The sequence below is a fragment of the Moschus berezovskii genome, chromosome 9 (assembly GCF_049115385.1).
Source record: "Moschus berezovskii isolate FMDL1 chromosome 9, NW_MosBer_1.0, whole genome shotgun sequence".
Taxonomy (NCBI): domain Eukaryota; kingdom Metazoa; phylum Chordata; class Mammalia; order Artiodactyla; family Moschidae; genus Moschus; species Moschus berezovskii.
In genome coordinates, this window is record NC_142468.1 from 89,561,386 (window position 1) to 89,587,467 (window position 26,082).

At 43.4% G+C, this 26,082-nt stretch overlaps 1 protein-coding gene across 1 annotated transcript in view; it reads left to right on the forward strand.

The window, feature by feature from the left end:
* Positions 1-26,082, forward strand: part of IQCH (IQ motif containing H) — a 247,554-nt gene that overhangs the window by 158,647 nt on the left and 62,825 nt on the right. Inside the window, exons 16-17 of the mRNA XM_055436103.2 lie at positions 14,324-14,444; positions 19,486-19,772. Coding sequence (XP_055292078.2) covers positions 14,324-14,444; positions 19,486-19,772 — 408 coding nt within the window. The remainder of the gene's footprint in view (positions 1-14,323; positions 14,445-19,485; positions 19,773-26,082) is intronic.

The window sequence follows — 26,082 nt, forward strand, 5'->3', positions numbered from 1 at the left end:
AGTGTTAGTCACTAAATTGTGTCCAACTCTGCAATCCCACAGACTGTAGCCCACCAGGCTCCTGTGTCCATGGGATTCTCCAGACAAGAATACTAGAGTAGGTTGCCATTTCTTTCTCCAGAGGATCTTCCCAACCCAGGGATTGAACTGGGTCTCCTGTGTTGCAGGCAGATTGTTTACCATCTGTGCCTATCCTGCCAGCTAACAAAATCTACTTCCCCCAAAAGGTTCCAGTAAACTCACTCACTTAAATACTCAATGCTTATTAAGTTTCAGTGAATCTACACATGTGTGCATGCTCCAAAGTTGCCACTCCAGAGACAAGAGAATTTATTTTCATTTAGTAAGAATAAAGGCTTAAGCAAAGACACACCTGCAGGGGAAAAATCCTTCCTGGACACTCTCACCTAAGACGGTGCAGGGAGACCCAGGCAGACATTTGCTGTGGTACTAGTCCCTCTTGCGCCGTTTCCTTTCTGTTTATAAAGGGAGACTTCTCTCCCTCACTCCTGGAAAACTGGTTTGATAGTAGTGACACCTGGTGACACTGCTTTAGAAAAGTAGTTGCCAGAATGCTGGCCTCGATGTGAGATTTAGCATTTTGTAGACCCCCACGAATGGGCTTCCCTGGTAATTCAGCTAGTAAAGAATCCACCTGCAATGCAGAAGACCCCGGTTCGATCCTTGGGTCAGGAAGATCCCCTGGAGAAGGGATAGGCTACCCACTCCAGTATTCTTGGGTTTTTCTGGTGTATCAGACAGTAAAGAAACCACTCGCAATGCAGGAGACCTGGGTTTGATCCCTGGGTTGGGAAGATCCTCTGGAAGAGGGCATGGAAACCCACTCCAGTATTCTTGCCTGGAGAATCCCCATGGACAGAGGAGCCTGGTAGGCTTCAGTCCATGAGGTCACAAAAAATCAGACACAGCTAGCAACTAAGCACACAGACCCATGAATGGGCTTCCCAGGTGGAACTAGTGATAAAGAACCCACCTCCCATCTGAATTTACTTGCAGCTGATATTACTGGCTATATAGACTGACTTTAAAAAATCTACAAAGATGGAAGTTCCCTGCCAGTCCAGTTGTCAGGACTTGGCACTTTCACTGCCTGGGTTCATTCTCTGGTCAGGGAACTAAGATTCCACACTTCCTGTGGCATCGCCAAAAACAAAAACAAAAAGCTACAAAGAAGCTACTGGAAATAATACATGAAATTACCAAGAATATGATTTAGCATGTATACTATTCTCCACTACTTGACAAAAATTATGTGATATATGCATGTGATTTAAAATTATTTTGTAAAAAAGTGCTTGTAAACAATGAAATGCTATTCAAATAAAAGATTGATATGGGGAAAACCCACCTCCCAAGGCAGGATAGGCGAGAGACGTAGGTTTGATCCCTGGTTCAGGAAGATCCCCTAGAGGAGGACATGGCAACCCACTCTAGTATTCTTGTGTGGGAAATCCCATGGACAGAGGAGTCTGGAGGGCTACAGTCCATGGGGTCACAAAGAATTGGACACAACTGAAGCTACTTAGCACACATGCACACAGACCCATGAATACACTATACACATGCACACAGACTCATGCATGAATACACAAGGAAATGTTTTGACATTTCCTTGTACCCTTGCATATTTGAATCTGCAGATGTGGAACCCACATACCAAGGGCGAGCAATGCCATTTTATATATGGGACTTGAGGATTCTTGGATTTTGTTATCCATGGGAGTCCTACCATCAATCTCCTTTGATGGCAAGGGACAATTGGGTGCCAGGCATTTCAGCACTTTACTTGAATTGACTCATTCCATCTCGGAAAACCTCTGAAGTTTTTACTCGGTTACTTCCACACCACTTTGAGAAGGAAGGTATTGTTATTCTGTTTACAGATGGAGAAATAGATTCCTTGGAAGAGAAGTGACTTACCCAAGTTCACATAGCTAGTCAACGATCCGCATCTAGGTTGGAACCCACATCCACTCCTCCTGGTCCGCTGCCCTGGCCACACTGAGTTGAATCCATTTAGAGAAGACCCGCTGTTTGAAAACCCTGGAGTAGCGTTCTCCCTCTGGTCCCTGCCTTTGTGGCCTGCTGCCCTTGCGGCACATTGCCTGCTTTCTACAGAGACTTGTGGGAAACACAAAGGCCCCATAGCCATCGCTCTCGAGCGTCTTCCCTTTCCTGACTGACAGGGCAGCTGCTGTCCTGTTGCCAGTCGGCTGGGAGGTAAAAGAGCCGTTAGTACACACGCCTCAGAGTTTTGAGGAAGAAGCCCTGTTGGAGAGTCTCTAGGGTTCAGCTTGCAACCCAGCTGCCTCACCTACCTACTCATGTGAGTGGGTGAGGATGGTGAGTTTGAGATGTCACCCTTTGATCATTCATGGGGGTGACAAATTTTCAGTGCCGTTCTCAACTTAATACACTCACGAGATCATTTTAGTGAGCCTGTAAAGTCTCAGAAAAGTTAGAGTAAGCAGCCTTTCTTTACAATCAGACACGGCATTAAAAATATCGTGAGTATTTAAAGCCCTGCTTCTTGTTTTGTTTTGTTTTTACCATGAAAAGATTATTTTATTCCATGAAAATATTCTCAACAGAGACCATTATCTTAAAGAATTTACATTAAGAAATCAACATGTGTGCAGAAAGAGTAAAAATTACTGAAAAATTAAAGATTTCTTTTGGACAATTCACATGTTCAAAAAGCCCTGCTTTTTGGATAAGCAACCAAATATTTTATTATTTTTTTTATATTTCTTTATATCTCCTATTCCAGATTGATGTGGTAAATTTCCTTTTAAGCAGAATAAGGTTTGAAATAGACCAGTCTGAATAGTTGAACATTCAGGATAAGTAGGAGGTGGTCTGGCTTCATGGGTTCCATGGACTAGGCAAATGGAGGTTATTGGGGCAGAGGGGAACTATGGGCAAATAACTTCAGCTGTCCAAGCCTCTATCTCTTCAAGTGTAAAGAGAAATAATATTAGTACCTGTCTCCTGGAGGAGGTAGTAAGAATTAAATGAGATGACCCTTGTGAATTGGCTGCCAATGTATCAATATTTAGCACATAAGACCTCAAAAAATGCTATGTGTTATTAACATTACCACAAAATTGCATTATAATTAAATTGTAGGTAGTATTGAACAAGTACGTACAACTTAATCTTTTTCTGGTGATTCAGAAGGTCCCATAGCACCTTTCAGGTTTCCAGAATATTGTTCTAAGCATCAGTTATCATATAGGATTGTGACTGTTGAAGATACAAGATTGTTGACCAAAGTATGTCTGCTGCTGCCAAGTCGCCACAGTCGTGTCCGACTCTGTGTGACCCCATAGACTGCAGCCGACCAGGCTCCGCCGTCCCTGGGATTCTCCAGGCAAGAACACTGGAGTGGGTTGCCATTTCCCTCTCCAATGCGTGAAAGTGAAAAGTGAAAGTGAAGTCGCTCAGTCGTGTCCGACTAGTAGCGACCCCATGGACTGCAGCCCATCAGGCTCCCCCGTCCATGCGATTTTCCAGGCAAGAGTACTGGAGTGGCTTGCCATTGCCTTCTCCGAAAGTATGCCTACCCAATGGTTTACCCAGATAATGCCTTTAAAAGAATAAGCCTTGCTAGCAGCCTGGTTTCTTATAATTTGAAAATAGAAAATAATTCCAGTTATTTTAGCATCCTACATGTTGAATAAAGAGGCACTGACCTGATAAACTAGAGATTTTTCTGACCACAAGATTGAGACCCAGTTGCTTCATTTTTCTGGTTCCAGTTGGTGTCTTTTCTAATTAGTGTAGCAGCACGTCACCGCAATCATTGGAAAGTCTTAATCATTTACATATTTTTCCTTATCTCTGAAAATGACTTAGAATGTTTTCTTCCAGTTCAGTGGTTATTTTCATGAAGCTGCCAGGGTTGGGTTGGAGGTGCTTCTCAGTGCCTGAGGAAGATGACAGGAGAAGGAAAATTGCCTCCCCAAGTTAAATGAAAGCTGGGTCCCCCTTCCGAGGACCTATAATAATCAGCTATACAAGCTGTTGGTTTGTGTGTCCTATTGATTTAATATGCTTCTAATCAGTACATAAAGCTATGGGCCTGCAGTGTTAATTTTTCATATGCTTACAAAGTACCCTTTGATTTTCTGTCACACGTTAATTACAGCATTTTGCCATTAAATAGGAAGCTTTGTGTAAACTAATTACAAGGTAATCATTGTCTACTGCAAGCGTGCTGTTTGTACCTTTTATTTTATTCTAAAAATGCACAGATCTCACAGTCTGGAAACGCTCTACCTTCCAGCCATTAGCTCTCACTAATTCATAGCATTATTGTGGCGAGAGTGTAGGAGTTGTAATTGTTGTGGTATCAGAGCTGTTAATTACCGGAGTAAACAGTTGAAATGGTGCCAAGGTCTATTGTACAAGGCAGAGAAAAGGAGGTTTAAATGTTACTCCCACCATCTGGGGACTAGGGGAGAGGCAAATGCTTGAGAACAGCAGTGAGGCGCTATCCCCGCCTCAGCTCCAGGGTTGGCGGCCATATGGATCCAGAATATTTTGAATCAATTGAATTTAACTGCCAGTTTTTCGCAATAACAGCGTGGAAGCAAGGAATAAAGCAAAAGATGAGAGGAACAAGAATTGGTTAGTGTTTTCACACACAGGAAGGCCCCGTTGGAGTTCTTTTGGAAATATCTGCTTTGCTGAAAGCCACAGAGCAAGCACGGATATTTGGAACAGATTCAGAGTGGCTTTGACTCTCCTCTGCCGGCCCCTGCGCCATTTGCTTCTGGTCGTCTGTCCTCCGTGCCCCTCGGCAAGCGAGGGGTGGCCTTGAGAAGACCCGGACTTCTGTGTAATTGTGCCAGAGCAAACAAATCCTCATTTTTGGAATTCACTGCTTTATTACCCTGGTATTTTCATAAACATGGTCTGTAGGAAAAAAATCATAAATATATAATGCTGTCCCATCCGCCTCAACTATATACCTCTGTACCTGTGGAAATATCAAGGAAGGTACAGAATCTGATTAGGGAAAGCAGATGCTTTTGCCCATTCCTTTGGTATAAAATTAAAATATAAATTCTCCTGTAAGCCTCTCACTTCATTTGACAAATTCACCCCTTCCCCCACTACTTGAATGAAAAATCAAGTCCAAAGGGCACGTGTGTTTTCTTTTGTTTTTAATTTTCAACTAAAGAGCTTTTTCAGCATATGCAGTTTTCTCAATCAGTGATATGTCTCTAATTGGAAAGAAACCTATTAGCCATAATAATAAGTATGGCGGCCACTTCGACTTATAGTTGATTTTTAAACTGTGTGGTTTCTGTTTTAAAATATTGCGTAATCTTTAAAGCAGTCATATATTTTTACTTGGCATCCCTATTATTTAATATAATTGCCTTTAAACCCATTTTCCAACATTAAAAATACCTTTAAAAATCTGTCACTTGCTGCTGTAACTACTTTTTAATATCGTTCCCCAAACATGAACGTATTCTTCTTTTTCTAAACCACCCTGGATTATTTATTTTTAACTGTTCCTTTAGCAGATGTTGAAGTAATTCAGGGTATAGTGTAAACAACTCCTTTAAAGAGAGAGATCACAGACCATCACATTTACCATGAACCAAAGGCCGTGTCTGTCGGGCTTTTATGGGCGGTGTTAGCCCACAAGCAAAATTTTTCCTGCTTTTGTTTATGTGCAAAGTTCAATTAAGAATTTCAAGAAATGCTTAATCTTTATCTATTGAAGGCCCCAGCATGCAGCGCGACAGGGTGAGCCTAGAAAGAAAATCAGGGCCCCCTGTGGAGAGGGGGAAAAAGAAACAGCCGTTGAAGAGCTGGAAAGTTGAAAGGGAATGAACCTCTCCAGTGTTTCTGGTCGGGGCAAAGCAGTTGTGCTGAGTTTTGGAATGGAGAAGCAACATATGTGCCTCAGTTGGACAAAGCGCTTCTCAAGTCAAATCAACTGCTAGGCCTGCGTGTTGGTGCAAGGTGGAGGCCTGGATAATGAGGGACAGACTCCTTGAGAAGCAGCGAGTGGATAATGCTACATAAGTATGGAATTATATACCGCACTTTCACCATTCTGTTTAATGAGAGCCGCCACCGCAGCGAATCACTTGCCACACAGCCGAAATGGGCCATTAGCTATCAAGGGAAAATTGTCTTTGCCGCTTTCAGCAGATGGAGCAAATATTTTACAAAGCAATTTTACATACCAAAAACATTTGTGTGCCTTAGTAATGTTGGCTGTTTTACATTATGTTACCTTCTACAGCAGCATAATTTTCCATCTCATCGAAGGCAAAGTTGGCATTTTTGATTTTTAAACTCTCAATTAACAATTAAACATGGAGTATTAAGGCAGTCCTTAAACTTTAAGTAGGTGTGGGAAGTAGTTTATGACTTGCTGAAGACATTTTCATTTTTTCTTCATCTTCTCAGCATATTTTTACACCCTAAAGAGGGACGATTGCTAATGATCTTAATGGAAAGGGATGAGTGGAAACTTCACTACTGATTGCCGAATGAGAGTAACCAATGCATGGAATGATTGGAGCATTTGTTGGCTTACGTGTCCAGCATGGATTGTGGGTACATGGTTTGGTCTACCCATTCGTTTAGTTTAATATTCAATAACAAAAAACCCAGCTTAAAGTGACTTTAACAATAAAGAGAATTTTTTAAAGTAAAAATAAAAAATAAAGAGAATTTATTATCTCGGCTAAATGAAAATCCAGAGATTGTCTCTGACATCAGAGAAGGCCTAATCCAGGCTTCCCTGATGGCTCAGATGGTAAAGAACCATGAGAGAAGGCTTACTCCAGTGGCACAGTATCAACAAGGACCCAGTTACTTTCCATCCCTCCCCCATACTGTGCATAACATCTGCTCCATCCTAAGGCTGGTGGTCCCCAGGGTTGCTGGGAGGCTGCCAGTGGCTTCTGAAGCTTGTTCTTAGTCAAGGTAATAGGAAGAGAGAAAATCTCAGCAGGCAGCATTCTCAGAAAAGCATAAAGGCTTCTTTCTCAGTGGGCCCCAGCAAGTGCTTCCTAATACTTGATTGGCCTGACTGGGTCATGTGCCCCTCCTGAACCAATCACTGTGGCCAGGGTATGGCTTTGCTAACCAGGGGCCCCTCCTTGGAGCTGAGTGTGAGGTTACTCCCAATTCTTACATAGCTAAGAATGGGGTAGGAACAGTTCCTAAAAGGAAGTTGGGGATATCATTACCTGGAACAAGAAGACAGAGATGCTGGGCAGCCAACAGCAGATGTAATTTCTGCCATTTTTCATAAATTTCACAGCACAAACTTAGCATCACATGTGGATGATCTAATCTGACCCAGATGGACCATCAGTGCCCACCCATGGCAGTTACAGACACAGAGCTCGTTTCACTGTGGCATACTGGTAGCAGCTAGATTGGAATCCCAGTTTGCTACTTCATGGCTGTGATATGAAATGGAGATGGTAATAACTAGTTCAGAGAGTGGCTTTGAGATAATAAATATAAAAACCCCTGGCACAGATCTATCACATGGTAAGCTTTCAATAAGAGAGAGCTACTGTTTTACCTAAAAAAAAAAGCTGTTGTCGGGACTCCGCTGGTGGTCCAGTGGTTAGAATCCGCCTGCCAGTGCATGGGACACAGATTCGACCCCTGGTCCAGGAAGATCCCACATGCCATGGAGCAACTAAGCTTGTGCACCACAACTACTAAGCCCGCACTCTAGAGTCCATGAACTGCAACTTCCTGAAGCCCACACACCCGGAGCCCATGCTCTGCAACAAGAGAAGCCACTGCAGTGAGAAGCCTGTGCAGCGCCACTAGAGAGGAGGCCCCACTTGCTGCAGTCAGAGGACACCTACACAGCAATGAAGACCCGGTGCAGTCAAAAATGTATAGATACAATTTAAAATACAATAATAACAACAGCATAAAAAGCGTCCTGTGCAACCAAGTACCCTTCTTAAGTTCACATTCAGATTAGGAATCCTTCCCTTCTCTCCACCTCTGTGCTGCTAGCCTTTTCAAATCCTGAGCACCTTTCACGGAATCTGGAATCCGTATTTCCCTCTGAAAGAGGGCAGCGGGGGCAATAGAGAACACTTACTCCGGAGCCAGAGGTGGCTGAGAGCTCCTGCGGTCTTGCTGTATGAGTGTAGAAGCCCCTTCCCCTCTCCTGTTACATGAGGCACTTGTCTTAGATGTTGGTCCAGACGGCCTCTTTCAATACTGACATCCCTGCTTAGTTTCAAGTGATTGTCTTGCCCTTTTGGCCCTATGTCACCTTCCATTCCTCCATTTGGGGATACCAGAAGGCTCTGTAAAAGCAGAATCATCTTGGTAGGCCCCTTGGTTTCTCTTTTGAACAACACCAAATAATGTCTGATGTGAAAGATCAAAAGTGATTAGCTGACAAGTTATTTTACTTAATTCATCACTGCAGATCTAGTAAAGAGGTTTATGAAATAAAAGAAGTATTGGTGATTGGTATTTAGAGCATTCTGATTTGTATTCTTTTTTCCTCCTTTCTCATCCTCCCAACACAAATGCACACACATACACACTTTTAGAATTTACTTGGGAAAGTTAACTCTCTGGAGCTTGAAGTAGCTTTAGTCATTGAGGGCAATATTAAATTGGATATGCTAGCAGCTTCCCCTGAGATATCCTGAATTTCTTTCAGTCAAATACCTCTTCTTTCAAATTTACACTTTCTTGATAGAAAAAAGAGAGAGAGCTGAGAGGCAAGGGCCACGCTTGATAGACAAGAATCTTTAGGATGCACTGGTCAGACTGATGAAGGCCCTAAAGTGATCTTGGAACCTGCCAAGGTCATGACTATCGCTGACGCACTCTGAGGGGTAAATATGGATACTGGACAAAGAGGGACAAAGCTGTGCACTGGCACAGGCGTGGCTCAGGTTCCTCCTGGATGGGAATTACTCTAGAGCTATTAGCTCCACAAAGGCCGGCAGCTAATGTGCATTGCCAGAAGAGGTGCAATTAAAATGGAATGAATATCTGGAATTGTTTCAAAATCTAAAGGGTATTTTTCTAACATTTGCTATCATCCATGAGGTCTACGCTTTCCTTTTCATGCCCCCAGAGTTGTGAGCTCTGAAAGATCTGTTCCATGTGTTTGATAAACTCTCTGAAACACTAACCAGTAGTCTATCGCCTTGATGTGATGCATTGAACTACTCATTTCACAAATATGTTAGACAGAGAATCTTGTGCCCTGGTTGCTGGCTTGTAACAGATATTCTACATACACACACACACTGCAAGGGTAAAATGTAGGGGGAACAAGGCTAACTAGCAATGGTTCCCCCAATTCCATTGTTTTCTGTCTTCAGTCTCGTGTTGAAAATCACCCCATAACAGAATCTGGTAACTCAGCAAGTGACCTTACACAAGCCTCTTCACTCTAGGGGCCTCTGCTCCCTGTTTGTAAAGCAGGGGGGATAATCCTGTGCTCGCCCACCTCAGAGTGTTGGTGTCAGGATCAGAGGAGATAATGGATGTGAGCCTGCTGTAACAAGAGAAAGTATTTCATGAGCACTGTTCTGAGGATTCACGTGAATTTGGGGGTGGTATACTATGGTTTATATGTCTGTGGCTGTGGGCATCAGTGTGTACTTAAGTTTACTCTGAACAGAATAAACCCAAGTAGCTACAGATCTTCCCTCATCAGCATCTGCCCTTAAAGTTGTGATAATTACGTTTGAGCAGAACAGAAACTCTCTCCAAGCCAAGAACTTACATCTGACATCTCTTCAATGGAGCTAAGGCCCAATGGAGCTAAGGCTATTCTTAGTATAATCCTTCTATTTTCTATCAGATGCTTTCAAAACACAGAAATAAATCGAACAGTTAATACCCCCACCCCATTATTCCTCTGAATATCTTTTAGAGCTTGTGGGCCCAAGCTGCCTCCATGTGCCCCAGCATCCCCTATCGAGTGTTTCCCTCCCAGGGCCTTCAGCTGTGTGCCTCTCACAATGGGACATGATTTCCATAGCAGACTTTCCTCTAGGAAATTTACCTCTCTGCTGTACACAATACAAACGCGTGGATCAAGGTGGAATGGCTGGCTTTGTAAGCAGAGGCAGTGAAGGCAGCCTGACACCATGTCCAGATGCCTCTCACAAGCCACAGCCTTCCGAGTTAATTACTGGCCCTCACATAGCATGTTGCATCTGAAGTCATACTTTATAAATGTCACCTCATTTATCTTCCCATTGTCCCTCAGAGGCTGGGAATCTCATAAAGTCCACCCAGGAAGAACTGGTTCTTAAGTAGTCATCCCCGCCAGGTGGTTCCTGAGCAGCAAGGTGGGAGCCTGTTGCAAGGTTTCCCATTTTCCCGTATCCTATAACTTCAGCTGTTTGGGGCCAGGTCCCTGTGTTTATTGCAACCTACACATATTGGGTGTTCCCTGTGCTGAGTATTGGGAGCCTGACCAGGCCACTAAGGAGCCCCCAGAAGCTGGAGAACGTGAAGAAAGGACAGCCCCACGTGATAGTAGAGAAGGCTTCCTGGAGGAGGAGTGACCGGGACTAACTCAGAGAGGGTGTGAAGGAATCACGCAGAGGAAGGAGTGGAAGAAGGAAGGCAGAAGAAAGAGACTGAGCCAGCGCAGTTTGGGGCAAGGCTGGAAGACAGAGAGAAGAGAGGCTGTTTTAGGAATCAGAGGTCAGGTCACAGAGGGCCTTTGTGTGTGGTACAGAGGAGTTTTGACTTAAGTGAATAGGGATCTAGTTTTGAGACTTAGGCTTCCCTCATAGCTCAGTTGGTAAAGAATCCACCTGCAATGCAGGAGACCCTGGTTTGATTCCTGGGTCAGGAAGATCCCCTGGAGAAGGGACAGGCTACCTACTCCAGTATTCTTGGGCTTCCCTTGTGGCACAACTGGTAAAGAATCCGCCTGCAATGCGGGAGACCTGGGTTGGATCCCTGGGTTGGGAAGATCCCCGGGAGAAGGGAAAGGCTACCCACTCCAGGATCCTGTCCTGGAGAATTCCATAGACGGTATAGCCCCCCAAAGAGTCCGACACAACTGAGCGACTTTCACTTTTGAGACAGGTAGAAAAGCTTTCATCTTTTCCTTCATTGTCTCACCTCCATCTCTAGTCTCCCCACACCACAACACATAAACACTCTTTTCCTTAGTTAAGTTACATCTGACATTATCTAATTTTTTTCCTTAATTTTTTTTATTGTGGTAAAATACCCATTAAATAAAATTTACCATCTTAACCATTTTTAAGTCTACAGTTCAATGGTATTAATTACATCCACAATGTTGTGTAACCATCACCACCACCCAGCTCCAGAACTCTTTTTGTCTTAAAAAACCAAATCTCCATACCCATTAAACACTAACTCCCCACTCCCTGTCCCCCTGACAACCACCATCCCACTGACAGTCTCAATGATTTCAACTACTATGATGCTGAGGCTGAAGCTCCAATACTGTGGCCACCTCATGCGACGAGTTGACTCACTGGAAAAGCGTCTGATGCTGGGAGGGATTGGGGGTGGGAGGAGACCGGGATGACAGAGAATGAGATGGCTGGATGGCATCACCGACTCGATGGACATGAGTTTGTGTGAACTCTGGTAGTTGGTGATGGAGAGGGGGGCCTGGCGTGCTGTGATTCATGGGGTTGCAAAGAGTCGGACACGACTGAGCGACTGAACTGAACTGAACTGAAGAACCTACCATTTCTTGCATGAATGAATGAATAAGTGAATTATTTCTCTTGGGCTGACTTGATGTGATAGCAGAGAGCAGATCACTAGGTAGATGATTCAACACCTTCAATCAGGGAAGGACAAAAAGTAAGTCTCCACTGTCCTGGTAGAGGGCCTGCCCTGCATGGGTTCCTTCCTTGATACTCAGTTTCATAAGCAGAGTGGGAACCCACAGCCATGTTTCGCCCCTTTGGGGCACTGCATGAATCACAGACAATTGGTCTTTTTCAATAGAGTAGAGTAGTTTTAACAGAGACAATTATAAAGTAAGAAGAAAGATGGGTTTGGAGGACAATGCTCAAAGAAGGAATCATGAGAGGCAGTCCAGGTTGTTGGAACTGCACATTTTGTGTGCTTGTTTATGATTTAAATGCAGGGCCTTGGAGAGACGAGGTTAGTAATGTACAGTAAAGGGCAGAGAAAGCATCAGTTGTGCAGGATACGAAGTGCTTGGCTTTGACAGCAATTTCCCTGCCTCTGCCTCCTGAGGAGGAGGCTCGCTGTGTGAGCCGGCTTCCCCAGCCCTTCTTAACGTCCCCGACTGTGCAGAGAGCCATCCTGAATGAGGGTGAGCAGCGGCACTCTCCCTTCTTTGTGGCACTTTGGTTTTGTATGTCAAGCACTTACTAAACTGACTGATGAGAGTCTCCCACCAGGATTTTCTAGATATTTCAGACATTATTCAGGTTACTGGGACCTGCCCAGAGTATATGCTCAGATATTTGTCTTCCATTGTAGATTTTCAGAGGGCACTCAACCCAGAATGAGCCAGATGTTCCAAGGAGCTGAGGGGAGGGGGAAGGACAATCACTTTATAATGGCGCAGAAATTGAAAATAAATGGCTATACAGATTATTTCTAAGATTCCTTTCCACCCCACTCACCAAAGCTGATTCTTTTCTGATTCTTCCAAATAACTGATGTCCACTCACAGATTAGAAATTTCCCCAGCAACCCAGAACAAGCCTGAGTTTTTCTTGTCAATGTCCCCCATTTTGAATATGAATTCTGCCTATCAGATGTTTGGTGCCTAAAGCTGCTCTTCTGACAGAAATGAAATCTGAAGAGGTGGCTTTTATCTAAAAAATTGTAGTTAGTCTAAGACTTTGCAAAAAAAACCAAAAAGTTATCCTCACAAACCAAGTCTCTTTATGTCACAAACCAAGTCTCTTTATGTCAGAAAGCCCAGTTTTTTATTCATCAGAGGGTTTCCTACTGTTTTTACCTTGGGGTGGGGGCCAACCTCACCTCATGTCTAGTCAGATGAGGCTGTGACCTAATGCGGAACATCAGGTGATTGAGAACCATACCCCTCCCCAACTCACTCTCCCAACCTGACCTCCCTCCCCACCTCTCTTCTGACCCAACCTCCTGAAATCCCACCTCACTCTCCCAACCTGACCTCCCTCCCCACCTCTCTTCTCACCCAGCCTCCTGAAATCCCACCTCACTCTTCCAACCTGACCTCATGAAATCTCACCTCTACAGTATCCAGCCATGGTTTCAGGCTTTGATCCCACAGTTACATGGAGGTCCCCCAACCAGCGGGAAAGGGCACGGCTTAAAGAGATAAAGGTGACTGAGAAAGACCCTGCCAACTCCATGATCTCGCTCAGGGTCAGCTCTGTTAGCGTTGTAAGATATAAAAACATTTCCTTTTGTGTAAAATACTGTTTTCCATTCTCTTACTTTCAGACTGTGTGTGTCTTTAGTTTTGAAGTGAGTCTCTAGAAAGCAGCATATATATGGGTTACTCTTTTAGTATCTATGGGCTTCCCTTGTGACTCAGATGGTAAAGAATCCACCTGCAATGTAGGAGATCTGGGTTTGATCCTTGGGTTGGGAAGATTCTCTGGAGGAGGGCATAGCAACCCACTCCAGTATTCTTGCCTGGAGAATCCCCACAGACAGAGGAGCTTGGCAGGCTACAGTCCACGAGGTCACAAAGAGTTGGACATGACTGAGCCAGGTCGGGAGGGAGGTTGGGTCCTACTATATAGCACAGGGAACTATATTCAATATCCTGTGATAAATCATAATGGAAACAAATATAAAAAGATATAAAACTGAATCACTTTGCTGAACAGAAATTAACACATTGTAAATCAACTATATTTCAATAAAAAATTTTTAATAAAAAAAAATTACAGTCTGAAGAACCTGAGGGAGAAGGTAGTGAACCCTACCTTTTACACAATGAGAAACTGAGGCCCAGAGTGAGGAGGCACAGTGTCCGAGGACATGCCATTGGTCAGGCTGCTGTGGGTCTGAAACCGGGTTTACCTGACGCCCAGGCAGAAGGCTGCCTTTTGGAGACCACAGGCACGATTAGTGGCAATATTTTGGGACCAAATCACTTTGAGGTATGAAAATTGAAATGGCTGGAAAAAATAGAGAAAATTTTCAAAATGGCTTTCTGACTCTGGGTAAACAGTAACCACATTTTTTTTGCCTGTTGGAGGCCTGGTTTTTAATCACTCCACAAGCAGTTTTCATTTCTGTAGTAAAATTGCTTGTGGTTCTATTTAATTTGTTTCTGCAGGAGCCAGCTTTGGTGAAGATCTCCGAGGAGCTGGCGGGCATTTTAGCACAGCACGCACAGCCAGTCAATGAGAAACGGTTCCCAACATGGAGGAAATTCCTGCAAACATTTCTCAGTCAAGGTAAATAAGACTGTAAAGCTTCTATTGAGGTTTGGTCTGCACAACCTTGAATTCTAGTTTTGGGTCAACCTGGGGCCAGTGTGAATACCTAGAAACTCTTACATTGGTTTAGAAAAGTGCTCCTCCAAACAGATTTTTCTTTGAAACTTTGCCTAAATATTTATCTTGCACTCAGCCTCTTAAGTAAACAGGAACTAAGCATGCCAGGCATACCGTGCATTGCTTGAGATTCTGACCATATTTTGGCACCACAGACTTCTCCTGAGAAGTAGGCTTTGGAATCAGAGAGACCCTGCCAACTCCATGATCTCACTCAGGGTCAGCTCTGTTAGCATTATAAGATTAAAAAAAAAAATTTCCTTTTGTGTAAAATACTGAGTTTGGACAACCTGAGTTTGGATCTCATCCTTGACCTTGAGCAAGGTTCTTAAACCCTTGGAGGCCCAGTTTCCTCACCTACTTACGAGGTTGTTGTCAGGATTCAATGAAATACATATATGCAGGTTTCTACCAGGGAGCCTGACTCAAAATAAGTCTTCAAGAAATGTTAGTTTCTCCTTCCATTTTCTAGGAGAGAAGAAATGGTCTCACTTTCAGTTCTGAAGTTAGACCTTGTAAATAAGAACCCACTATAGTCTTGGAGCCCAAAGTGATTTTGGGGGCTCCAAAATCACTGCAGATGGTGACTGCTGCCATGAAATTAAAAGACACTTACTCCTTGGAAGAAAAGCTATGACCAACCTAGACAGCATATCAAAAAAGCAGAGACATTACTTTACCAACAGAGGTCCATCTAGTCAAAGCTATGGTTTTTCCAGTAGTCATGTATGGATGTGAGAGTTGGACTATAAAGAAAGCTGAGCACCAAAGAATTGATGCTTTTGAACTGTGGTGTTGCGGAGAAGACTCTTGAGAGTTCCTTGGACTGCAAAGACATCCAACCAGTCCATCCTAAAGGAAATCAGTCCTGAATATTCATTAGAAGGACTGATGCTGAAGCTGAAACTCCAATATTTTGGCCACCTGATGCGAAAAACTGACTCATTTGAAAAGACCCTGATGCTGGAAAAGATTGAAGGTGGGAAGAGAAGGGGTCGACAGAGGATGAGATTGTTGATGGCATCACTGATGCAATGGACATGAGTTTACGTAGTCTCTAGGAGTTGGTGATGGACAGGGGAGCCTCGCGTGCTGCCATCCATGGGGTCACAAAGAATCAGACACGACTGAACAACTGAACTGACTGATAGTCCTGTAGCAAAGCCCCCTGACTTCTCAATTTTCAGATGATGTTAGCAGGTCAGTGGATGAGGGAATGAATGGAGCAGTTGTGGAGGTCCTGTGGGAGTGCTACAGCACATTGCCCCTCACTCTTTAGGAGGTAACAGTATAAGGTAGATATTCTTATATGCTTACCCACAGACATGATAAGAGAAGGCTAGGATACAGACCCCAGAAGCTATCTCTTCACTCTATTCACCACTGGCAAATGATAACATATAACATAAATATATAATAATATCATAATAATAGGGCTTCCCAGGTGACACAGTGGTAAAGAACCTGTCTGCCAGTGCAGGAGCTGTAAGAGACATGGGTTTGATCCCTGGGTCGGGAAGATCCCCTGGAAGAGGGCACAGAGACCCGCTCCAGTATTCTTGCCTGGAGAATCCCATGGACAGGGGGGCCTGGCAGGCGACAGTCCATAGAGCCGCACAGAGCAGGACACAACTGAAGCAACACAGCATGCGTACACGCACATCGTAATAATATCAGATGATAACAACAGCAGCAGCAACAACCCAATGGCGAGAGGAGCACAGTGAAAACAACATAATAAGCACAGTGTGTGCTTACCATGAGCTAGACTCGCCTCATGGCATGTGATGCAAGTGAGTTCTTAGTTCCCTGACTGGGGATCGAACCCATGCCCCCTGCAATGGAAGCATGGAGTCTTAACCACTAGACCACCAGGGAAGTCCTTAGACTCTATTCTAAGCATACCTATATTAATTTCTTTAATCCTCCTAACAGCCCTATGAAGTAGGTACCATTATCACCCTCACTTCACAGAGAAGGAAACTGAGGTACAAAAGATTAACTAACTCTCCTCGAATCACTCTGTGAATACTTAACAGAGCCAATAAAAGTCTACCCCTGTGCTACTCCAGGAATCTTGGCTAAAGACAATGGGTATATTTACCAAGGAATACCTCTTAGCTCAGGATATGAGATTGTATAGAAAAAGAAAAATCCACTTACACTGCAAGGCAGAGTCGGGTGGAAGGGCATAGTAAACACACTGTTAATGAATTATTTAGATCGGACGGCCCACAATCTAACAAGAATGCTGAGAAGGGGTTCTTCACTGGTGCAGGGAGAAGCAGAGGGCAGTTATACTGTACAATCTCTAGTGTCCTCTCAAATATAAATTTCTGTGATTCTACAAATTTCTACATAAACCCACTACCAGAAAAGTAAAACTAAGCCAACCCTGTGCATAAATGGGAGAAAATAAAGTAGGTAGGTACACCAGGTGGCTTCCCTGGTGACTGAGACGGTAAAAAATCTGCCTGCAATAAGGGAGACCGGAGTTCAATCCCTGGGTTGGGAAGATCCCCTGGAGAAGGGAATGGCAACCCACTCCAGTTTTCTTGCCTGGAGAATCCCATGGACAGAGGAACTTGACAGGCTACCCCCCATAAGGGTCTCAAAGAGTGAGACCTAACGCTCTCTGAGCGACTAACACTTTCACAACAAAAAATGGTTAAGAATAGAGGATTTTTTTCAAGTTATGAGGGGAAGACCCTGAAGATCTCAGATCCATACATGATAGGATGTTCGGAAGTTTCCAGATCTTCCAAGGTCAGCCTGCAGACCTTCCTCTAGCCTACTATTTTCACGTGAGCTTAGAAAGGGTTTTCCCATTCGCCGTCTCACGTGAGCTGTACAACCACAAGCTTAGGCTTTGTCTCAGCCTTTGTCATTTCTATCCTTTCTTCCTCTATTTCAGCCATGTTGTAAGCACAATACTTGCTTATAGGAGGAAGAACAAGCTTTATTGAGACACTTTGATAGACGAAGAAACAAGCTTAACGCTAGGAAGTGACTAGGACAAAGTCACACCACAAGTGCATGGTGCGTGGGAACGCAGTTAGAGCCCACAATTCTAGCACGTCTCAGAAATCTGGTTCTGGGGAGTCACGTGCCTTCAAACCTATTCCCAGCTCTGAGCCCAGAGCCTACAGCAGGCCCTGCATAAAATGGTTACTGACTGAGCGAGGCTGCCCACCCAGGTTTCCTGACCCTAAGGCCACCATCTCCTGCCCTCTTCCCTGTTGCCTGTTTCATTTCATTTCTACTCTCTGCAGTGTGCTTGTAGTCGCAAAATGTGCTATAGATTTGATTTCTACATTGTCAAAGCATTATATCAAAGGCAATACATTTTTTAAAAGGGGGATTAATTACTTCGAAAGGAAAAAAATTAACACTAAAAAGACTGTGGTCCTAATACTGAGAAGACAATACAAATAAGCTACTTTGAAGTAAAATAACCTTGTAACGATAAAGGACAATGTGTTTTCACTGGAACATCATCTTTCAAAATGTAGGTGATAGTGAAAGCCACAAAGTTTTCTGAATCAGAGAGACTCAATAGGTTTTTTGCTTGTTTTTGTGCATTGTGTTATTATTGTTTTGTTACTTTCACCTTGCTAAATCTCCAGCAACCAGTATTCAGGTACAGCACACACTCGAAACCTTGTTTAAAGAAAAGCATATCTCAAACCAACCAAGAAGATGAATTAGCTTTCCTTCTGAAACTCAGCCACATTTATAGACATTTAATGAAAAGAGCCTTTTGTACAAAGTAACAGATAGCTGCATTTGAGACATTTTTAAATCTCAGGATTTAACCATACATGCTGTTCAAAGCCTGTGAGCATAGGTCACCTCCCAGCAAATTCCCAACATACATGTCAAATTTATCTTAATACTGTTGGGCTCCAGAGGCTTCCTTGTCTAGGAATACTTTTAAATTATGTTATCTAATTCTTCACAAATAATAGTCAATTTTTTTTCTATAAAAGGGATATATACGGTAAAATTTACAGGTTAGGCCTAAAGACAGAAAATAGGGCCATGTAAATTTTGTGGGCAGGCTTCCCAGGTGGTGCAATGGTAAAGAATCTGCCTGCCAATACAGGGGATGCGGGTTTGACCCCTGGGTTGGGAAAGATCCCCTGGAGTAGGAAATAGCAGCCCCACCCCAGTATTCTTGCCTGAAGAATCCCATGGACAGAGGAGCCTGGCGGGCTCCAGTCCATGTGACTGCAGAGTCAATTTAGTTTAGCACCTAAACAACAAATTAGACTCTGTGATTTTTGCTATTCAGAGCAGAAGGTGAAATAAGATAAATTATAAAGCTCCCATTATCAGCATGGAGCAAGCTTACCTGTTTCTCAAGAATGGAGGCATTTTCTGGCTCCATATTTTAAAACAAACCAGCTATATAGAGAAGTCCTTTGGCTGATATAATGGTTAGTGTTCTCTTATGTCTGATAAAAGCCCTAACCTGTCAGAACTTGAAAAAGCAGTGAAGTTGAACAGGAAGCGCAGTGGTCCTCAAGGTACAAACTGTGACCTGTGGGCAGTTAATTCCCCCCGAGGGATTTGCTATAGACCTCACGTTCATCATTTATAATGAATGGGCATAGGCTTGATGATCTTTACAGAGTCTTCCTAGTTAGGATCGAAACCACCACTCATTGAGTCCAACTATACACCAAGCATTGGACTAAATACTATAGATCACAAAAATTCACAACTGTCTGGTGAGATAGGTCTTATTATGCTGATTTTAGAAATGACGGAAAGGAAATTTATAGAATTGAAGCTACTTGCCCAAAGTCTCACGAGACATGGCAGATGCAGGTTCTGAGCCTGAGTCCCTCTGCCAAAGCCTGGGTTTTTTCCTCTTGCTCTTAATGGGCACAGTCCACATGAGTGTGTCCTTTTACCCACTCCATGCTTTTCCCCCCAGGAGGCGTGGTTGAAGCGTACCCACCTTCAGAGAGTATTACCAACGTGACGGTGGACATGCTGATAGAACCCAATGGAGAAATCAGGCTGTTGTCAACAGGAGACCAGTTTCATGCTGAAGGCCCATTCATCTCCTCCGGGACCACCATTCCTCAGACCTCAGTGGATCCCCAAGTTCTCAGTTCTTTGTGCCTTCAAATTGGGAAGGCATGTAAAATGAAAAATGTGATTGGTCACTTTTCCATAGACCTGGTGACTTTTATTGATCCAAGCACCATGGAGCAGCAGGTGAGTCAGCTTGATGCCATGTGAAATACTGAAATATGTAAAGAATTTCATTTCCAATACCATCCATGCTCATCCAGCAGGGACCATGAGGGAGCCTCCAAGATTCGCTGCTCTTCTGATGAGCTGATTGTATATGGTCCATGCTAGTTCGGGTGAGATCGTACTTTATGGCTGTAAAGATGGGACCAGTGTTACCAAGCCAAGGGTTCATCACCCAATGGGCACAGAAGCCAATACTATTGCACAATTTTTGAGGAAAGATGTTATTTCAAGGTCAGCTGGCAGGAGACAGGAGGTATGGCTCACATCTGCATCTTCCCTGATCTGGGGTTTGGCCAGGCTTTTAGGGTAAAAGCGTTGGTACATGGGGCAGGTTTTCACTGAAGGGCTTTGGGGCTCAGCCATTTATGATGAGGTGTGGTGAAGGGGACTTTAACACCAGCTCTTCTGGGACGGCAGACTCATTGCTTCAGAAAGGGCTCCGGCAGTCAGGCTCCAGTCTTATCCCAGTCCTTTGGTTCTGTGGAAGGAGAAACTTTGCTTTTGGGTGTTGTCTGAGGTCAAAATTTTCTCCTCTGTGCATATTTTGGCTGTATGACTTGTGGTTTTGTTCTTTTGTCTCTGAAAAACAGCTCAGTTTCTTGTTAGAAGCAGTATAGGTCCAGTTTCAGGTTAGTTCTGCCAATACCCCAGGGTCTCCTCATTCAGTACAGCTGGAGTTTAAATCGCTGCAACTTAATCCTGATGGGGTCTGAGTGCTGACCATTACTGCTCTGTCTGTATGTTATCATGAGACTATTCTGTGCCATCCAGGGAGGGAACCTTTCTAGAATCTGTTCTTAAACAAAGAGTCAATCACTAGAAAAGAGGTAAGAGTTCTTGTTTCTGTTCCTTTTTCTTATCAGTAGTTCACTGGCAACTTAGGTGGTCAATTTTTTCTTCTTAAAAAATGTATTGGAAAATATGCATAAATATAAGAAGACCTAAATACTAACATAATGAACCAAGACCACCTCCAGTCCTGTGTACTCCTTGTCAGTCCCCCTCACATGGCCCTTCCTCCTCCCAGAGGTATCCATCATCTTGTAACAGGGACTTATGCTCCTTTCTATATCCTTATGCTTTTTAGTGCACATGAATGTTATTCATTCAGGTTCATTTGCCTGGCATGCGTCAAGCCAAAATGCTCAAACACTGATGTCTGCAGCAAAGAAGGGGTCTATCCACAAGGCAGGCAAGCAAGGAGAATGGAGAACAAGTCTCAAACCTGCCTCAAAGGGCTTGAGATATTTATGGGATTAAGGAACAGAGTGGTCTTAGGCTTGGGAAGCATGGGGACAGGTGATTGGAAATGAGGAAAATGTGAGGGAGTCATTCTGCACAGGAGTAACTACTAAGCAGCAGGCTTCTTCATGGGAACGTGCTCAGTCATGCCTGACTCTTTGTGACTCCATGGACTATAGCCCTCCAGGCTCCTCCGTCCTTGGAATTTTTCAGGCAAGAATAGTGGAGTGAGTTGTCATCTCCTACTCAGGGAATCTTCCAAACCCAGGGATCGAACTCGTGTCTCTTGCGTCTCCTGCATTGGCAGGTAGACCTAGAGGGGGCGTGTTAAAATGGAGCATTTGTCATTATCCAAGGGTAAATTTTTAGCCTCTGATGTCAAAAGGTCACCAAGCTGGCATTCGGGCTGCCCAGCTGGAGGGTCAGTGGTCCTACCCAGTCTTAACCAACTCAGCTTGAATTAGACACAGCTGAATCCAAGTTTCTGAGAAACAGCTCAGGCAAACATACTGTTTAGGCTAAGTACGCTTGGAGGACACACACTTTTCTTTAAATAGCTATAGCTAAAATGACCTTGATCAGTGAAGACAGGTTGCAGGTGTAATGGATTTACGTATTTAATATATAGCTTAATTTTGCTTGTTTTAAAATTTTTTATAGATCATAACATCCTATGCATTCTAGTACAACATGCTTTTACTTATTCAATATTTCATCCATGAAATTTTGCATGCATCCAAGTGTGCCTTTGATGTACAGTAATTCTAGATAACTTTTAACCTGTTATGTTTTGCCCCCTTCTCCCCCTACCCCAGAAATTGTAATGTTTAAATTCACTACTACTTCACAAGACTCATTTTGCAAAATGTTCAGTTCCTCTTGCACTAGAGTCAGTGGCCACAACTCAGTCTAAAGGATGGATGACCTCCTGCTTCCCCTCTCCTGATACCCTCTGCCCAGCCAACGCTGTCGATAAACTTCAGTTGTTTTATTGCTCTCAGTGTCACCACTCTCCACTTCAGTCAGATGATAGTTTCAAAGCATTTTGTGTTTATGTTTTGAGCAGTAGTTTTCAGCTTGTTTAATAATCACTTTTCATTTGCCTTCCTGAACCCTCCGCTGGTTTTGCATTCCTCTCTCAGGCCCACACATGGAGAGAGAAAAGGACAAACGGGGATCAGCATGGGATGGAGGGAGGACAGGAACAATGCCCTCTGGAAAAGAGCTGGGTGACATGGAATCAAGGGGAGAAGCAGGAGAGGATTTCCCCTCCAAATGTCTGTCATGAGAAACAAAGATCAAATCTATGATCCCTGGAGCAGTAGGGAGGATGGAACTGTGGGGACAGTTGACTAATGGTTTGTATTCATTCAAGTTTGATGTAGAGAGAATTGCACCCATGGCAGTGAGAGGTACCGTCTTCAAACACAGAGCTAGTCCTGTTCCAGGTCTTACAGCCCTTCCCAGCTTTGGGGACAAAGGTCCCACCCTTTGCAGGGCTGGCCCCACGTGCCTTAACATCCTTTGCTCACACCAGCTTCTCCTCTATTTCTCTCTTTTCCAACCCCTTACACATCATACTACCTCCTGCCACAGAGCTTCTCTTTACATATGCCACCCCTCTGCCTGAAATGCTCTTGCCTCTTCTAGGTAACCTTCTCATCCATCATAGTTCAACTCAAGCCACGCTTTCTTAGGGAAGCCTCCCCCAAACTTCCTGACAAAGTCAAATTCCCCTGTTTTAGATTCTCATGTCATCGTGTGTCTCTCCTTTATACCATGTGCTTTTGTTACAATTTACAGTTATTTACATGAGTATCTGATTAAAGCTCTCTCCCCCTGTACAGTATAAGCTCCCTGAGGAGATAAATTTTATCTCCTTTTGCTTGTTGCTTAGTTCTCAGCCTATCTCTGACCTGGCACAAAGCAGGTGTTCAGTAAATTATTTGTTGAGTGAATGAACAATAGAGGTGTTCTAGCAGATGTTGGATGGTGTTGCTAAGGCTTTTAGAGAAGAGCTCAAAAGTTAATTGATGGGTGGGATAAATAAATCTTTATCTAAGATTGTCTGCCCTTATACTAATGCTTCGCCTTGTCTCTTCCTGTTAATACTGTAGTGTGTACCCATGGAAGAAGCTCTCAGTGAGCACACAGAAAGGAGTTTCTACACCAGCAAGGAATGTTTGCTAACCCTCTGTATATAATAGATTATTTGAAAAATCACTGGTATCTACTCTTGCATTTTGCAAGTGACATCAGTTTGGAAAACATTTTATTTTCTCTTCTAACTCAGCTGCATTGTGGTGCTAGTGAAGAGACTGGCATATTAGCCACCTGTCATATTTTGCCAGTCCAATGGGGGAAAAATGACATCTTGTTTTCTTCAGTATTTCTTTCATTATTAGGATGAACATCTTTACTATGTCTATTGGCTATTTATATATCTTGTCTTAATCGCCTTATCATATCTTTTGCCCCTTTTACATTGAACTATAATACAAATGCTGATTTGTAGAAATTCTTTATCTATGAGAAATTGCTTCCCTGGTGGCTCAGACGGTAAAGAGTCCACCTACAGTGAGGGACTTGGGTTCAATCCCTGGGTTGAGAAGATCCCCTGGAGAAGGACATGGCAACCCACTTCAATATTCTTGCCTGGAGAATCCCCATGAACGGAGGAGCCCACCAGGCTACAGCCCATGGGTTGCAAAGAGTAGGACATGACTGAGTGACTAAGCACATCACACAGCACCTAAGAAACTGTTATTCTTTGACTTTTATACATGTTACAAATACCTTCTCCAGATTGTCACTTGTAGCTTTTTGCCAGTCATGTTTCTCCACCATAAAATCACCGTTTTTTTCTTTGTAATTGATTAGTAATATGTTGTGAAAAGGTGTTGAAAGGAATAGTATCATTCCTCATCAAATTTCCAGACAAAACTTAGTATCCATTGCCAACTTTCTCCTGGGTCAGCCACCATGATGACAGTGGTAATTTTGTTTCAATCATTCTTTCTATGTAGATTAGTTGGAAATTTACTGCAAAGAAGAATTTTTCCTTTTCCGTCTTTTGTTTATGTATGTAAGCATGTATGTATTAATTTTTATACCAGTTTGAACTTGTAAGCTTCTAGTCTCTTCAGTCCATTGTATTTGACACTTTCATCATTTTGATGCTTAAGTTGTCCCAGACTTGTCTGGTAGGAGAGTCTTTAGACTGGTTCTTTTGATGTGTGCTCATCATTCTTTGAATGTTGTCTTACTTTCTTGCACAATGAGATGTTCCAGATTCATTTTACATTTTTTTCTGACCTAGACTTATAATCAGCCCAACAGCTTTGAGTCTCTTTAGAGGAGGCCAGTGTTAAATTAAGGTCTGGGATGTTAGTGCTATCATTGCTGCTGGAGTATCATTGCTTCTGGCCTCTCTTGATGGGCAGAGCTAAGACATACATGTATTATACATGTACAGTACACACACACACACTAGCAAATACATATATACACATACATGCATCTATGACCATTTCTATATCTATCAGGATATATATTTTAAAACCATGAATTCCTGCCAATATCTCTAGTTCTAATCTGACACTTCAAGATTATTCTAGGCTTCAGCAGTATGTAAACCGTGAACTCCCAGATGTTCAAGCAGGTTTTAGAAAAGGCAGAGGCACCAGAGATCAAATTGCCAACATCCGCTGGATCATGGAGAAAGCAAGAGAGTTTCAGAAAAACATCTATTTCTGCTTCATTGACTATGCCAAAGCCTTTGACTGTGTGGATCACAATAAACTGTGGAACATTCTGAAAGAGATGGGAATCCCAGACCACCTGACCTGCCTCTTGAGGAACCTGTATGCAGGTCAGGAAGCAACAGTTAGAACCGGTCATGGAACAACAGACTGGTTCCAAATAGGAAAAGGAGTGCGTCAAGGTTGTATATTGTCACCTTGCTTATTTAACTTATATGCAGAGTACATCATGAGGAACGCTGGGCTGGAAGAAGCACAAGCTGGAATCAAGATTGCTGGGAGAAATATCAATAACCTCAGATATGCAGATGACACTACCCTTATGGCAGAAAGTGAAGAGGAACTCAAAAGCCTCTTGATGAAAGTGAAAGAGGAGAGTGAAAAGGTTGGCTTGAAGCTCAACATTCAGAAAACAAAGATCATGGCATCTGGTCCCATCACTTCATGGGAAATAGATGGAAAAACAGTGGAAACAGTGTCAGACTTTGTTTTTTTGGGCTCCAAAATCACTGCAGATGCTGATTGCAGCCATGAAATTAAAAGACGCTTGCTCCTTGGAAGGAAAGTTATGACCAACCTTGATAGTATATTAAAAAGCAGAGACATTACTTTGCCGACCAAGGTCCGTCTAGTCAAGGCAATGGTTTTTCCCGTGGTCATGTATGGATGTGAGAGTTGGACTGTGAAGAAAGCTGATCGCCGAAGAATCGATGCTTTTGAACTGTGGTGTTGGAGAAGACTCTTGAGAGTCCCTTATACTGCAAGGAGATCCAACCAGTCCATTCTAAAGGAGATCAATCCTGGATGTTCATTGGAGGGACTGATGCTAAAGCTGAAACTCCAATACTTTGGCCACCTCATGAGACGAGTTGACTCACTGGAAAAGACTCTGATGCTGGGAAAGGTTGGGGGCGGGAGGAGAAGGGGACGACGGAGAATGAGATGGCTGGATGGCATCACCGACTCTGTGGACATGAGTTTGAGTGTACTCCGGGAGTTGGTGATGGACAGGGAGGCCTGGCGTGCTGTGATTCATGGGGTCGCGGAGAGTCGGACACGACTGAGCGACTGAACTGAACTGAACTGAGACTTCTGTTTTTCCACACTTACAAACAAGTATCTTCTCCAACAGTAAGAAACCCGAGTCTTTTATCTTCAATATATTTACTTATTTCCTCAGTCAATTTATTTACTGCTTCAATGTAACCAGTCTCACAACTAATTCTGTTATCTTCTTCACCTACCACATCTAGTAATTGGGTAAT